At 40.2% G+C, this 15,164-nt stretch overlaps 1 protein-coding gene across 1 annotated transcript; it reads right to left on the bottom strand.

The window, feature by feature from the left end:
* Positions 1 to 3,873: 3,873 nt before the first annotated feature.
* On the bottom strand, positions 3,874 to 14,799 carry farsa (phenylalanyl-tRNA synthetase subunit alpha). Its single transcript, XM_058050121.1, has 14 exons — positions 14,605 to 14,799; positions 14,018 to 14,155; positions 13,811 to 13,909; positions 13,621 to 13,739; positions 12,675 to 12,767; positions 12,150 to 12,278; positions 11,970 to 12,085; positions 11,823 to 11,907; positions 10,252 to 10,351; positions 9,805 to 9,973; positions 9,287 to 9,364; positions 9,055 to 9,169; positions 6,937 to 8,212; positions 3,874 to 4,125 (listed from the first exon to the last, which is right to left on the bottom strand). The coding sequence occupies exons 1-13, from the start codon at positions 14,749 to 14,751 to the stop codon at positions 8,107 to 8,109; spliced, it is 1,494 nt and encodes a 497-aa protein (XP_057906104.1). The 5' UTR covers positions 14,752 to 14,799; the 3' UTR covers positions 3,874 to 4,125; positions 6,937 to 8,106.
* Between the last annotated feature and the right edge of the window lie 365 nt (positions 14,800 to 15,164).

The raw sequence follows: 15,164 nt of genomic DNA, 5'->3' as shown, positions 1-15,164 counted from the left end.
TGTACTCCAAATGTATTTTGGGGGTGTTTGTGTTCTGTTTAGATCAAGGATGTCCAAAGTGCAACCTGTGGGCCATTTGCATAACACAGCTTTTGGTTTTTTTAATTGGCCCACAGCACATTTTTAAAATATAATTTAACAAGAACCCCAAAAAACCCAAGCAAAGATCTGCAGTCATTTTACAAGACACAAGTCAAAACTATTAAGAGAAAAAATTGTAATCTAACGAGAAAATGTAATATTTGGATAATGTAATCTTATGATGAAACATTTTTAGTACTAATAAAATTAAACAAGAAACATTTTTTTACAAGAATTCTGTAAAAACTAAATATTCAAGAGAAAATAGTTGTAATTTAACGAGATCCATCCATCTATGCCAGGGTATGCTGGAGCCTACCCCAGCTGTCTTCGGGTGAGAGGCGGCGTACACCCTGGACTGGTGGCCAGCCAATCACAGGGCACATATAGACAAACAACCATTCACACTCACATTCATACCTATGGACAATGTATTTAGAGTCTCCACTCACAACTGGCACAAATGTGAGAATTGTGTAATAAATTGTAACCGAGTCGCACAGCCCAAACGTGTCAAATGGTATTAAAATGCAGCCCATGGAAAGCATGAGATCACATGGTGCGGTGAATGTGTAACATGTATACAGACAGCAGATGGCGGTTACATAAGTGCAGAGGTCTCACACGCCAGTGTTGTTGCCCACGTTCAGAGCATCCTGAGGGGGAAGAGTCACCACACCTGTTGACCTCAAATTCGCAGGATTAACGCAAACACAGCGCTAACCACTCTTCCACCGAGCAGCCGATTTATGTATGTACAATGTTGTGTTATTAGTAACATTAAAGCGTGCTTTAACAGTGACATTTTTCCTCCCAATATTTGATGATTTCAAGTCTTCTGTACTCAACCTAATCCTTTACATTAGGGTATTTAGGTACTAAAAATAGATCACCATACTGTACTCATGATTATAATAATCTGATTATATGGATTTGAATAATAAGGCATGATTCCTCATCTCAGTAGCAAAGTTCATACACAAGTAACTGGGCAGTAGTGAATCCTTCAACATGTGTTCAGTGAATACATGAAGGTGTGAGGGCCGTGGGGGGGGGGGGGGGGGGGGGGGGGGGCTTCCACATAAAGACCTCCATCCCCTCCATCTGTATCGCATGTCTGCCTTTGCAACTTTCAAGTGAAAGGAATTAAAAGAGCTGCAAATCCCTGGCTGTGCATGTCCTGCACAGCTCTTACATAAGGAAATTACTTTTGCACCCCCCCCCCCTCCTTTGGACCTATGGCTTTTCATCTCTTGGGCGTATGTAGATGTGAGTCGAGTCACTGTGACTAATTGTGGCCCCAACCGTGTGTCCTTTCAGATGGGGATGATGATGATGATGATGATGGTGATGTTGGCGTGATGGCTCGCTTGTGATGTGAAAGCATGTGAAGTGAGTGGGGAAAAGAAAAGAAAAAAAGAGCTGTCATCTCTCGCCTCCGTGCTCGTTTTCTCTCCTCATCCGGTCTGATGTGGCAGATTAATACTGGGATACTTAGGATGAGAGAATGAATCATACTGGATTAGAAGCTCAGTGGGATAGTCTGCATCATGAGCTCAATGGGATTCATAATTGCCAATCTAAGAGGAAATCCCCCTCATCATGCTGACAGATAGCCTAATTTGGGACTTACTTCATACCGTACATCATCATCAGCGCCAAAGAAAACGGATGTTGGCAATCTACTCATTAAGGCTAAACCACAATTTTTATGCCGTTTAATTTGTAGTTGTTCCACTGTAATCCCTCGTTTATGGCGGTAAATTGGTTCAGGACCCAACCGTGATAAGTCACAAAGTAACTGAACAAGTGTTTGTAGTTTACAATCTTTTAAAGACAGTTTCTAACATTATTAGAGCTCTCTTGACACAAAATAACACCCCTATAGTCACCTTTTCATTCATATTACCTAATATAGTAAATATAATAAGATAAAATAAGCCATTTAAGACCACCCTCTGCCATCTCTGTGTGGAGTTTGCATGTTCTCCCCGTTCATGCGTAGGTTTCCTCCAGGGACTCCGGCTTCCTGCCACATTTCAAAAACATGCAACATGACACTAACACGGGTTCCACTGTGTATGTATTGTATAATTTTAGTTACCCCCGTGGCGTGCTTTTAAGTATTTCCTTTGTTTTCGTTTTTAAACATAGTTGTGGGCTGCACGGCGCGGGAGTGGTTAGCGCACAGGCCTCACAGCTAAAAGACCAAGTTTGATTCCACCCTCAGCCATCTCTGTGTGGAGTTTTGCATGTGTGGGTTTCTCCGGGTACTCCGGTTAAAAACGGGCTGGAAGGCGGATGAGTGGTTCGTTCGCAGGCCACACAGCTAGGAGACCCGAGTTCGATTCCACCCTCGGCCATCTCAGCGTGTAGTTTGCATGTTCTCCCCGTGTATGGATGGGTTTTCTCCGGGTACTCCGGTTTCCTCCCACATTCCAAAAACATGCTAGGTTAATTGGCGACTCCAAATTGTCCATAGGTATGAATGTGAGTGTGAATGGTTGTTTGTCTATATGTGCCCTGTGATTGGCTGGCGACCAGTCCAGAGTGTACGCCGCCTCTTGCCCGAAGATAGCTGGGATAGGCTCCAGCACCCTTTGTGAGGATAAGCGGTAGAAAATGAATGAATGAATGATTGAAAGCCATTTAAGGCATATATAAAATGTGTGTGTTGCACTAAATGTGTTCCACAAGTGTGGAGGACAGGAAGTGACAGCTTGTTGTGAAGCTGCTGTTCTTTTCTCTCCCTTGGTAACATTTAAACACAGGAGGTGAAGAAACAGTTAGCCAACAGTTAGCATTTTAGCCATTTTATGCACATCTGAATGTAAATACGTACATGGCATGATGTAAGGACACTATAGAACTACCTTAACACTTTCAATACTTAACTGTTTGCTATTTTACTCATGTCAAAAATGTATATCTTGATAGGCGCTAGCATTCTAACGTAGCATTTTAGCTACTTCACTTGTGTCTAAATGCAAATACATTACATCATGTAGAAACACTACAACTGCCGTGATACTTTGACAACTTAGCTTGCTAACTGTTAGCATGATAGCATTTTAGCCATTTTAGTCAAGTCAAAATGCTAATGTAGATGACTTGATGGCACTACGAAAATGCTGATAGCGTGCACATAAATGTCATGTATATTTGTTCATCTATTTATATCACATACTCTTATACAAGACTAATATTTGATATTCATTTTAAAAGCTAAAATATTACTGTTACATTACAGCAAAGTCAAACTAGTATAGAAAAGAAGTCAGTTCAATTTGTGTGATTTCATTTCACTAAGCAATGCTGAAGTGTGCAAATGTTAGTTAACCTAACATGGTTTTGTTGCATCTAATACAGGTTCAATGAGGTTTTTTTGTATTGGTCAGGAGGGAAGGGGTTAAACGTGTAGTTCCAAACAGAAAAGGCTCCCCAGCCAGCAGCTTCTGGCTAACTTGAGGGAATTAAGGGCAACATAAGCCTGTGGTGAGCAGAGGCGTGCTGACGACATGAGGAGAGAGCCGATCACTCAGTGCCTCTGCCGGCTTGAGCAGCCCCAACCTCCTCACTGGACCTCTAACAGAAGGTGAGACATCTTTTATGAAATATCTTGATTTTTTTAAATCCAATGACAGTTGCTACACACTGCTTTGTACTTGCAGTGCCACTTCATGAACTGACTGGACATTTTTGTGGGACTCCCACATGGAAGGAGCATCGATTCTTTATGAGAATGCTCCATAATTGAGTGACCAAATTTTTTTTTTAAAACTCTTTCCACGGTAGCCATGAATGGATATAATTTCACCGTGTGGAACTCCACTGACGAAGCCCATGCGTATCCCTATTCCACCTCCATAGAGGACCCACTCTACAAGCAGTACAAGCCCATCTCGAAGGACCTGATCCCCTTGCCCAAGGCGGTGCTCTACCTGCTCATGGCGGCCCTGGTGGTGGTCGGAGTTGCCTATGCCATCATTGGTCATCTCATCAAGGATCTGGCCATTGACATCGCAGGTATGATTCTTCTTGAAACTAGTCAAAGGAAAGTCCAACATTTAGTGAAATCAAATCACACAAATGATAATTAAATGTTGAACTGACTTTTTCTATACTAGTTTCTATACTTTGCTGTAATGTAACAGTAATATTTTAGCTTTTAAAATGAATATCAAATATTAAAGTCTTGTATAAGATCTCATTAGACTCTATGTGATATAAATAGATGGCATAAATAGATGAAAAAAATAAAAATATACATGACATTAACATGGCATTTACGTGCACACTATCAGCATTTTCATAGTGCCATCAGGTCATCTATTTTAGCATTTTGACTTGTCTAAAATAGCTAAAATGCTATCATGCTAACAGTTAGCAAGCTAAGTTGTCCAAGTACCACGACAGTTCTAGTGTTTCTACATGATGGTAATGTATTTGCATTTAGACACAAGTGAAATAGCTAAAATGCTACCTTAAAATGCTAGCACCTATCAAGATATACATTTTTGACATGAGTAAAATAGCAAACAGTTAAGTATTGAAAGTGTTAAGGTAGTTCTATAGTGTCCTTACATCATGCCATGTACGTATTTACATTCAGATGTGCATAAAATGGCTATAATGCTAACTGTTAGCATGCTAACACCACCGAAACTTGCATCATGCCATGTAATTGTATACGATTTAATATGAAGCTATTTGCTAAACTAGTAACATGGCACCAAGTACTGAAAGTGTATTTGCATTTAGACATGAATGAAATGGCTAAAATGCTAACTGTTAGAATGCTAACACCACCAAAAGTGCAGTTCTGTCGTGAATGTTGAATGATGCAACATAAATGTATACGATTTAATAGAAAGCTATTTGCTAAACTACCAACATAGCACTAAGTATTGAAAGTGTATTTGCATTCAGATGTGTGTAAAATTGCAAAAATGCTAACTGTTAGCATGCTAACACCACCAAAACTGCAGTTCTGTTGTGATGTTGCATCATGCCATGAAATTGTATATGATTTGAAGCTATATATATATATGAAGCTATTTGCTAAACTACTAACATGGCTCTTAGTACTGAAAGTGTATTTGCACTTCAGCATGAATGAAATGGCTAAAATGTTAACTGTTAGAATGCTAACACCACCAAAAGTGCAGTTCTGTCGTGATGTTGCATCATGCCATGTAAATGTATACGATTTAATAGAAAGTTATTTGCTAAACTACTAACATAGCACTAAGTATAAAAAGTGTATTTGCATTCAGACGTGTGTAAAATTGCTAAAATGCTAACTGTTAGCATGCTAACACCACCAAAAATGCAGTTCTGTCATGATGTTGAATGATGCAAGGTAAATGTATACGATTTAATAGAAAGCTTTTTGCTAAACCAGTAACATGGCTCTAAGTACTGAAAGTGTATTTGCATTTAGACATGAATGAAATGGCTAGCATGCTAACACCACCAAAAGTGCAGCTCTGCATGATTGTATACGATTTAATAGAAAGCTATTTGCTAAACTAGTAACATAGCACTAAGTATGGAAAGTGTATTTGCATTCAGATGTGTATAAAATTGCTAAAATGCTAACTGTTAGCATACTAACACCACCAAAAGTGCAAATCTGTTATGATTTTGCAAGCGCAATATTATACAATATATATTTCAAGGAGTTGGACACGCCTGATGTAGAGTTACATAGACTTATAATGTATGCCAAGGTTTACTGAAGCTGTCCTGGTTCACACTTAAAAGCCTCTTTAACCCAGAGATCCCGCATTGGCAACATTGATGGAACAGGAGATCTTTCTGTCAGACTGCATTGGTCCATTCACGGATGACAGAAAGTCCAATAAGTGCTAACTCTTCATTCTTAAATCGAACGTTAATTTGAATTCATTCTTGCCAGGCCGCCACAAATAAATGAATGCATGGGTAACACTGCGGATGAAGCTGGCAGTTAAGTGTCTGATGGAAAAACGCCGAACTTTTCACTCTTTTCTGATGCTAAATCGTTCTCAGATTGCATGCTGGGTCCACTTGGCAACGAGAACAAGGACCAGAACAACACACAGCCCACAGCCAGTCACCCACCGCACCCCTTCGCTCACAACGCCTTCCACGTGTGGGACCAGGATGACGTGGTCATCCCTCTACCGCCCGAAGACAGCCCCCAGACCAGCCCTCTGTTACTGGCCGCCATTCCCTACATCCCCTCTTTTTTTCCACACCCGCACAGCCCGACAAGTCATCAGAACTCGCCAGCCTTCCCCGACCCCGGAGAACAGCATTTGCAATGAAGACTAATAAGACCATGAACCTTGAAGAAGCAATGCGGGGGAATGGACTCCCCGGTAAAATGACTTTGACATTAAATAAAAATGAATAATTGAGGGGGATGTTGTGCAAGAGATAAATTCAATTTGCATGCAATGTGTGCAAAGGACATGTGCAGACATGAACCCGCTGTGCGCTTCTGTTAAATTTGCAAAGGTTTCTGTGAATAATGTAACGTGACTTGAGACTCACGTTTTGACGAAAACTTGGAAGCAGTCAGTGAAGAAGACAAGAACGAAGAGGAGGATTATAATATAAATATCTGTGTGCCTGAGTTTACATTATAATGGGTTGAAAAGACATACTGGTATATTCATTATTTGATTAACCATTCATTCCTTTGTGTATTACGCTATTACTGCTGGTAACCATTCGTGTTGTTGCCATATTTGTGCAGGCAGCATCACATTAAACCAATATTTTACACAATTGACTCGCGTCGGATGTCGTATTTTTTGGTGTCACCCATTTGTTACTGTACAGTCCAGACTTCCTATTAGGGTTTACCTTTGAATCCAGTCTGCACGTCAAGTCAGGCTGCCGTCCAAACCTGTAAAGTGACCAGCTGGCCCGCCTCACACACTTCACTAAAACGTTATTTCAAGACAGTGAAGGGATTAAGATTAAGGCGAAGACTTAGGGAGTTCCAAGGAGTCCGCTTGTACACAAGACTTAATCCTGGAGTCTTTTAGTGTGCAGGGAACACTCTCCTGGAGTTCCCCCGGCTGGTATGAAAGGCCTGTCATGGAACATACATATTATATCAGTCCAAATAACTGCAAGTAGAACAGCTCCAGTGTGGGAGATTTGTGACCGTTCATCAGGGTAATGATTTAAGCCTAATTTGTAACCATGCTTTTTTTAAGCATTCATGAACCTAGAACACATACTAGTAACACAAACAATTTCAACATTTTGCTGCTGTTCTTTTCAAGAAAAATACAGTACTAAAGTTTTTTTTTAAATATATTTGATTACTGCTGTGTTTCAAAAATATATCAATAAATCCTGTCCTCCCCCTACTCAGCTTTCCACATTTACAGCAACACTCAAGCACAATTCTTGTCTTAGTTTACTCTTATCAATTCTACTATATTGGGTAATTTGTAGAATTGACTATGGGTGTCATTTCATGCCTGGAAAGGTCTACTGACATTAAAAACCATACAGGAAGGTCATAAACAAGGGTTCTATACTCTATCAAACTATCAAAATATTCTCTATAATGATGAATCCTACTTCACGGTCCGGTCTGGAACCAAGCAACTGTGATAAACGAGGGATTACTGTACTTTTAACATTAGAAGATGGAAGCTTTTTGTCTATTTATGAACATATTGACCATTTTCATGAGCTTATCATGTTTTGATGGCTAACATATCACTTCTGATTAGTTGTACGAGATTATCTTCCAAATTACCTACATGAGACAAGCATAAGAGCATTACAATATGGACAGTTTATTTTACCGTTGAAAAAGAAACAGTGATTTTCCCAGTACAATCCGAGTTATGTGTTTTTGTAACAAAGGAGGGTGTCAGTATTAGAGACTGAAACAGAAACAGCCTCTTACATGATTTCAAAAGCCTGTTAATAGAAGTGTACTTAATTATAGCAACAATGGCAGCCATGAAGGTGTCCCGAGGTCTATAAAAAAAAAAAAGAGCTGTACCAAACTCAGGACTCGAGTCGACAAATGGGGCTGTCGTAGACCATCTGTAGGTTGATCTTGTGTCCCACCAGCTCTCTGATGTTGTTTATGCCGTATTTGATCATGGTGGGTCTGCAATGACATAAGACAAGGCTGGCTGAGTTACGGCTGAAGGAAGAGCAGATGGTTGCTGACCTGCTGGCATGTTTGAACGACAGGCACATGAAATCCATACACTGACTACTCGGTCATATTCCTGTTTCTCTTCTATATTACGATCTCATGAGAATACATCAATCAATCTTTCTTTGTAGAGCACTTTTCATACATAGAATGTAGCACAAAGTGCTTTACATGTTAAAAAAGAAAGACAACAGCAAGACACGTATATAGTATATATATAGTATATATGTGTATATATAGAAAAAAAAGTGTATACTTTTATATGTATATATAGAGTATACTTATGAGTTAAAAGCCAAATTAAATAGGTGGGTCTTGAGCCTATTTTTTTTTTAAATCGCAACGTTCTCTACGGCCTTCAGGTCCTCCGGCAGGCTGTTCCACAGACGGGGCCATAAAACTGGAAAGATCCCTCACCGTGTGTTCTTGTTTTAACTCTGGGAATATATAACAGGCCGGTGTCGGAGGACCCGAGGGTCTGCGAGAGTTCATAACTTAAAAGCAATTCAGAAAGATAAGAAGGCCCACAACCCCTAAGACATTTAAAAACTATTAAGAGAACCTTACAATCAATTATACATAATCATATAATTGCTGAAATGTGAGGTGTGTACTGTACTGTAATCAGAAACTAAACAGAAATAAAATCATGCATGTTCACTGAGTTCCCCTTAAGCCAATTAGAGGCTTAAGGAAACACCACGGTTATGTCTACCAACTAAGAAGCAACTAATAATCATTGAAAATGCCAACTGAGGATTCTGGTACACCTAATTCTTTTGTGTGTTTACCTTTCCAGAGAAAGCCCCCATGCAATAACCGATACATCCTCAGGGAGGCCCATCGGTAGCAGCATCTCTGGTCTGAAGACGCCAGAGTTCCCCACTTCCACCCACTTTTTTAGACCTGTATGTACATAGAAACATCACACACAGCTATGAAAAAAAGCATCTATTTTTGACAATACGTGAGGTGGTAGACCAGCATTTATGTCGGCTAAAGTGTGTATTTGTGTGTTTAAACCTTCATGATAGCTGAACACCTCCATACTGGGCTCTGTGTAGGGGTTGTATGCGGGTTTGAAACGTAGCTTTGTGATTCCTGGAAGACAAAAGTTAAGATCTGAACATCCACAACCAAAAAAGCAGACTCTCGAACTCTACTCTTATCATTTTATTGTCAATGAAAACATCTACTATATTTTGATATTTTTTTGTATGGAACAAACTGTGTATTACTTACACTTAGTCAATGTGTGTTATATTGATAATAATGGTTTAGTATTTTATATGAACTTTTATATTTGTATAATTATAATTTTTAATCATAATTTTAATTATAATTTTATAATATATATTTAATATTTTTATATTTTATATATATTTTTAACTTTTATATTTTATGTGAACCTATATGAAGCTAGTTAACATGACCATGTACATGTAATGTTAGCATAAGTAGTTAAATGGTACAACTGGCGGGAGTGTTGCCACCACTACATACTGGACACATGATTTCATGATGTTTGTGTACATTCTAACCCAGCTTGGTGAAGAACTGATGCAGGATGCCCATGAGGTCCCCTAGAGTGAGCCTGTAGTCCGCCACCACGCCTTCTATCTGGTGGAACTCGGCTAGATGGGTGGCATCTAAAGTCTCATTCCTGAACACCCGGTCGATGGAGAAGTACTTGACGGGGGTGAATTTCTCCTGGTGGAAAAAAAAAGGAATAAGTGGAACACATACACACACGGACGCAAAGACACAAAATCCCTGTTCCCCTCAGAAGGCTTTCCAGGAAACCGAGTGTGCCAACGGTATTAGTGAGGTCAGATGTTTGGCATGGGATACCTTCAGGTTCAGTGTTAAGGTGTACTGCAGTAATAAAAGCTCTCCATATTCTTCTGCATACACCCATTTTCAACTCTTAAGTGTTTAGTTAAAGAAAAAATCAACAAGCTTATTATTCCCTTAACTCTACAGCTCACCTGTTGTGCAAGTTTATACAGCATGCGTGCGCTGACTGCTGTGGTGTGCGTACGAAGGATGTTCTTCTGTGCTTCCTCAATCTTCCAGTCGTATTTGTACCTGAGGAGCATTTATAGGAGGCAATAAAATGGGAGTGGTGGTTAGTTGACTCAAAGCAAGATGAATGGACGTTTGTGTGTGGAGTCAAAACATATATATGCATTTCTATTATAAACATTGATCTCAAATTTGAGGAGCATGTGGGGACATATAACCACAGGAAATGTACAACACACCAACCAATCACAGGCTTTATGGTGTACATGCTGAAACGCGACAATAGATTTTTTTGGAGATGCACATCACAATCAGCAGGGGGAGGAGCAACTTGATGTAGGTACAGTCATCTTTTGCTTACTGCAGTTAATTGCTTCCAGACCAGACAGCGACATAGGATTCAATATTAATAAATTGAATATTTTCATAAAAACAGGCTGGACGGCACACAAGTGGTTAGTGGGCAGGGCACACAGCTAGGAGACCCAAGTTCGATTCCACCCTCAGCCATCTCTGTGTGGAGTTTGCATGTTCTCCCCGTGCATGCATGGGTTTTCTCTGGGTACTCCGGATTCCTCCCATATTCCAAAAACATGCTAGGTTAATTGGCGACTCCAAATTGTCCATAGGTATGAATGTGAGTGTGAATGGTTGTTTGTCTATATGTGCCCTGTGATTGGCTGGCCAGTCCAGGGTGTACCCCGCCTCTCACCAAAAGACAGCTGGGATAGGCTCCAGCACTAGAAAATGAATTAATTTTCATAAAAAACCTGTTCATGACTTTCTAAATATGCTTTTTAACCATTACTAGAGACATGAAATGACACCGCTGTAGTCACCTTTGCACTCCTATTTTCTTTGTTTACACCATATTGCTAATACTCAGGGCAGGGGTCCACTGGAGGCACACAAGAGAAGGCCACAGCTTTAAGCATGGTATGATAGTGAGTTAACTTGCCTCAAATCTATTTATTCTAAACTTGAAAGGTAAAAGGTAGAATCCAAAAACTTACCACTTCCACACGGAATGGGAGGAAAACTTTATTTCACTCTATCCTGTCAGACATGCTGTGACTACATGCAGTGTGACAGTAATGTTATGTCATGTCATGTATTATCAATGTTTTGTGTATTGTGTGACCACAATAATTGGTCTTTCAATATTTTTTGACAAATAATGGGCCACCCTCCAAAATCCCTGTTACAATAAGTGTGCAATAACCATGCAATGATTTTGCACTTTCTGTGCTCTTGTGTGCTTTTGTACCTTACTTTTGCTTGTGGGACGAATAAAGGCATATCTTATAGTCAACCACTTAATAGCAGCCATTTCTTAATTCATTAATTTTTCAAAAAATGCAATTAAGTGAGGGAGCGATATTCGAACCGAAATGTGGCGAGGGGCGACTGTACGCGAGTGAGCACTGTGATTGACTGGTCATTAGTCCAAGGTGCACCCTGAATATTTTAACTTTTTACTACATAATAAGACGCCCTTGATGAGTCTCATTATGTGATCATGGGATTGTCTCACCCTTGTGAACCGAACCCCCCCTCTGTGTGGACCCTCTTCACTCTCTCCAAGTAGTCTTGTGGCAACTCACGGGCAAGTGCAGGGTCTAAAAATCAATGGAGTAAAATTACTTATGAAAAAAAAAAAAAAAATGTCCAACACACTCACCTGACAGGAAGAAGGTGTCATGCTGGTCTCTAGCCGGGTGCTGCTGCGGCTGAAAGAGGGAGTCAAAGTTCCAGAAGGAGCTCTCTATGAAGTTGTTGGTTGGCATCTCTGTGAAACTAAACACACACACACCGTTGTGGTCAGGTAAGTTCTCCTGATCCCTTCATAGAAGCAACTCACCCCATCTCCAGGAAGATCTGTCTGAACTGCGTTCGCACTTTCATCAACGGATGCAGGTGTCCGCTGTCTGGAGCCACACCCATTGCCTCAAAGTTGTACGGTTTGAAGTTTTTCTCTTTCCAACTGCCGCTACAGTGCAATGCATTGGATTAGAGAGCACACACACTAGAGAGATAGTCCAAGTAAATAATATAATTCCACATGTTTAAAGGTAGACTACAATGAGATGTCCTTTTGCACTTGTTAGCTTGAACATGTTCCTGCAATAATGGGCCTTTAAATCAATTAAAAAATGTCATCCTGTATGGCTTTGTGCCGCCCTGCCTTTAGGACATTGTCCTCATCTTTGGACGTGTCCCCTTGTGATGAGCGGAGGCTTCTCTGCGTCCACTGTCTGAAACTCTGCACACTGTCACTGACTGACACATCAGAGCAGACCCAGACGGATTTTAAAGTTTTGTTCAAACCGTATTCCGGTAGAACAGCATTTTTAAAATGTCTAATTAAAACACAAGTTGGACTCACGTGGCAATCATGTCGGGTGTGAGCTCCGTCTCCTGTTTGGTGACAGTGGTGCTGAAGGAGGTTCCTTTTGCGATCCAGTAGGACTTTACCGTCCTGAAGACAGTGATTAAAACCAGGACACTCAGATGAGCTTGCATGACCAACTTTCTCCTACGATTTCATTTCAACATTTGCAATCAGAGTAACTTGGAATTATTACATTACAGTAATCTGAAGTAGGACTCCTTATTATAAATGGAATATTGTTGTAATGTTTATGACCTCCCAAATACATTTTAATTCATTAGAGTCCTCCAGATATGAAATAACCCCTATAGTCATACTGTGCTACTATACTGTGCCTATTGTGAGATAATTCAAACATGTAATAATATCCTGTTGTTCCGGCAATCAAGACTGGTGCTTGTCTCTCTCTCCCTGAACATTACAGTAACATTACTTGAATGCACCTTCTTAATGCCTTATATTAGTTCATTCAGTCATTTTGATGTTAAAATGCTTCATTTAGGCTAAAATTGTATACTTATGTACTTTTGTAAATAATAGGCCATATTTGACCAGCAAAAAGAGCAAATTATTAATATATTTTGGAGTGAAGCCGCAAAATTTGAAGCACCAAGTGGCAAGGGATTACTGTACATTCAGTAGCGGAACCCTATCCTCCTTGCTGCAATATGCCTCACATACTTATTAAAACACATATATGCATATATACAAGTTTCACTTTTGCACCTCACAACAACTGTGGTGTGTTCAAGGACTGTAAAACTGTGCTAAATCTCAATGCTTGACGAAAACACTGCAGTCTCATGTTAAGTTTGATCTGTTTTACCACTCGAACAGTTTTCTCAAGAACTTTTATGAAAAAAACTATCATACAAAAAGCTACAAAATGGGGACCTCTGCTGCCACCTTGTGGCACAAAAGGAACCCCGGTATCACTTACACCTCAGTGAGAAGTTTGCGCTTCTTCAGCTCGTTCTTTTCTTTCTCTTCCAGGTTTGTGGCGTCCCCTTTTTGAACCAGAAGCAGTTTCTCTCTCACCTGGTCCTCTATGTTCTCCATCTGTGAAATCAAAACAGAACCACACAATTAAACACATCCTCTGGATCAATCGAATGTAACAAAACACATACGGTTCTGAATATTCTGGGGCCGCCTTCATGTCCTTTGTCCAATCGGATCCACTTGTTGGACATGGCTTTGCTGAAGCCAATCTTTCCGAAGGACAAGTTCTACAGACAAGAGACACAGAGTGAGAAATGTCTTTTCACGCTTTAAAATGACCAACTATATGAACAGATGAATGTGTAATGATGTGACTAACCATCTGTCACACTCACCATTAGGTCACTTTGTGCCAGACCCTCCAGCGGGATGGAGTTGAAGACCCGGGCTTCATGACTGCCTTGCTCAGCAATTTCTTTGCCCTCAACTGTCAGCTCCCAGTGTTTGGAGGAACGCAACTCAGCTGAGATGATCTAAATGCCAGAAAGCATGGAAGTATGATGATTTGCCTTCATATGACATTGAAAAATGGCCCCCGGGCCACACTTTGTACACCAGGGTTTGTTGTTTGGAATTTAATATTTATATTACAGGTCTTTAGAGGGTGTTCAGATTTTTGTATTTGTAACACTGTGTCGTTACAATTGCGCTTTAAGTGAGAAAAATATGATATTGGTGGTCTTTATTTGTTGCCCCATTACTAATATAAATTCCACTAAAATCGGTAAGTGCCTCTAGCATTGATTTTTGTGCGGAATGAATACGACTCCAAAGGATAAAAATGCTGGTTGATACAAGACATCTTAATAAACCTGCCTGACAGCAACTCACTTAACCCGTCTGCTGTCCTCATTGCATCAGTCCGGACAATGTTGCCTGTCACAACTTGACTTCCGGTGCCACAAACACCGGGAAAACTCACTTCGCCGAGAGCCTGCAGACTCTTCACGGCTCCCACGACGACCTGGTGGTCCACTCCGAGGCTAGACGCCACATTTAGGCTGTCCACGCCGTCGTCCACCTTCTCAACGAGCTGAAGCAACGTCTCCACCACACTCGTGTCAGCCATACTACCTCGCCGTCTGAGATCAAAGGGACCGGATATGACGTCGCAATGTCTGTGAAATAGAAGGTAATCCGTAGTACTGTATAGTAAAACATACCTGTCAAACCTCCCCCCCTTTTTTTTTTTTTTTACTTGTAAACCACTTTATTTCCCCTTCTTTTTTGAGTTTCCCATATTTTAAGTTTCATGAAAAATCTAATCTGCCGGAGCAGTACAACTTCCGGTACGATCGCCTAACACATCCTGTACTTAGTAAAGTCAGGCCTTCAAAATAAAACAAAACAAACCGGGATGTCCAATTTACAGGGATTACTGTAGATCTTTTAATAACACAGATTATAACCAGTCTTTGTAAAAAAACAAAAAAAAAAAAAATATATATATATATATATATATATATATATATATATATATAT

This window comes from Doryrhamphus excisus, chromosome 15, assembly GCF_030265055.1.
Source record: "Doryrhamphus excisus isolate RoL2022-K1 chromosome 15, RoL_Dexc_1.0, whole genome shotgun sequence".
Taxonomy (NCBI): Eukaryota; Metazoa; Chordata; class Actinopteri; order Syngnathiformes; family Syngnathidae; genus Doryrhamphus; species Doryrhamphus excisus.
The sequence above is the reverse complement of the archived record's forward strand: the minus strand, read 5'-3'. Positions and strand labels throughout refer to the sequence as shown.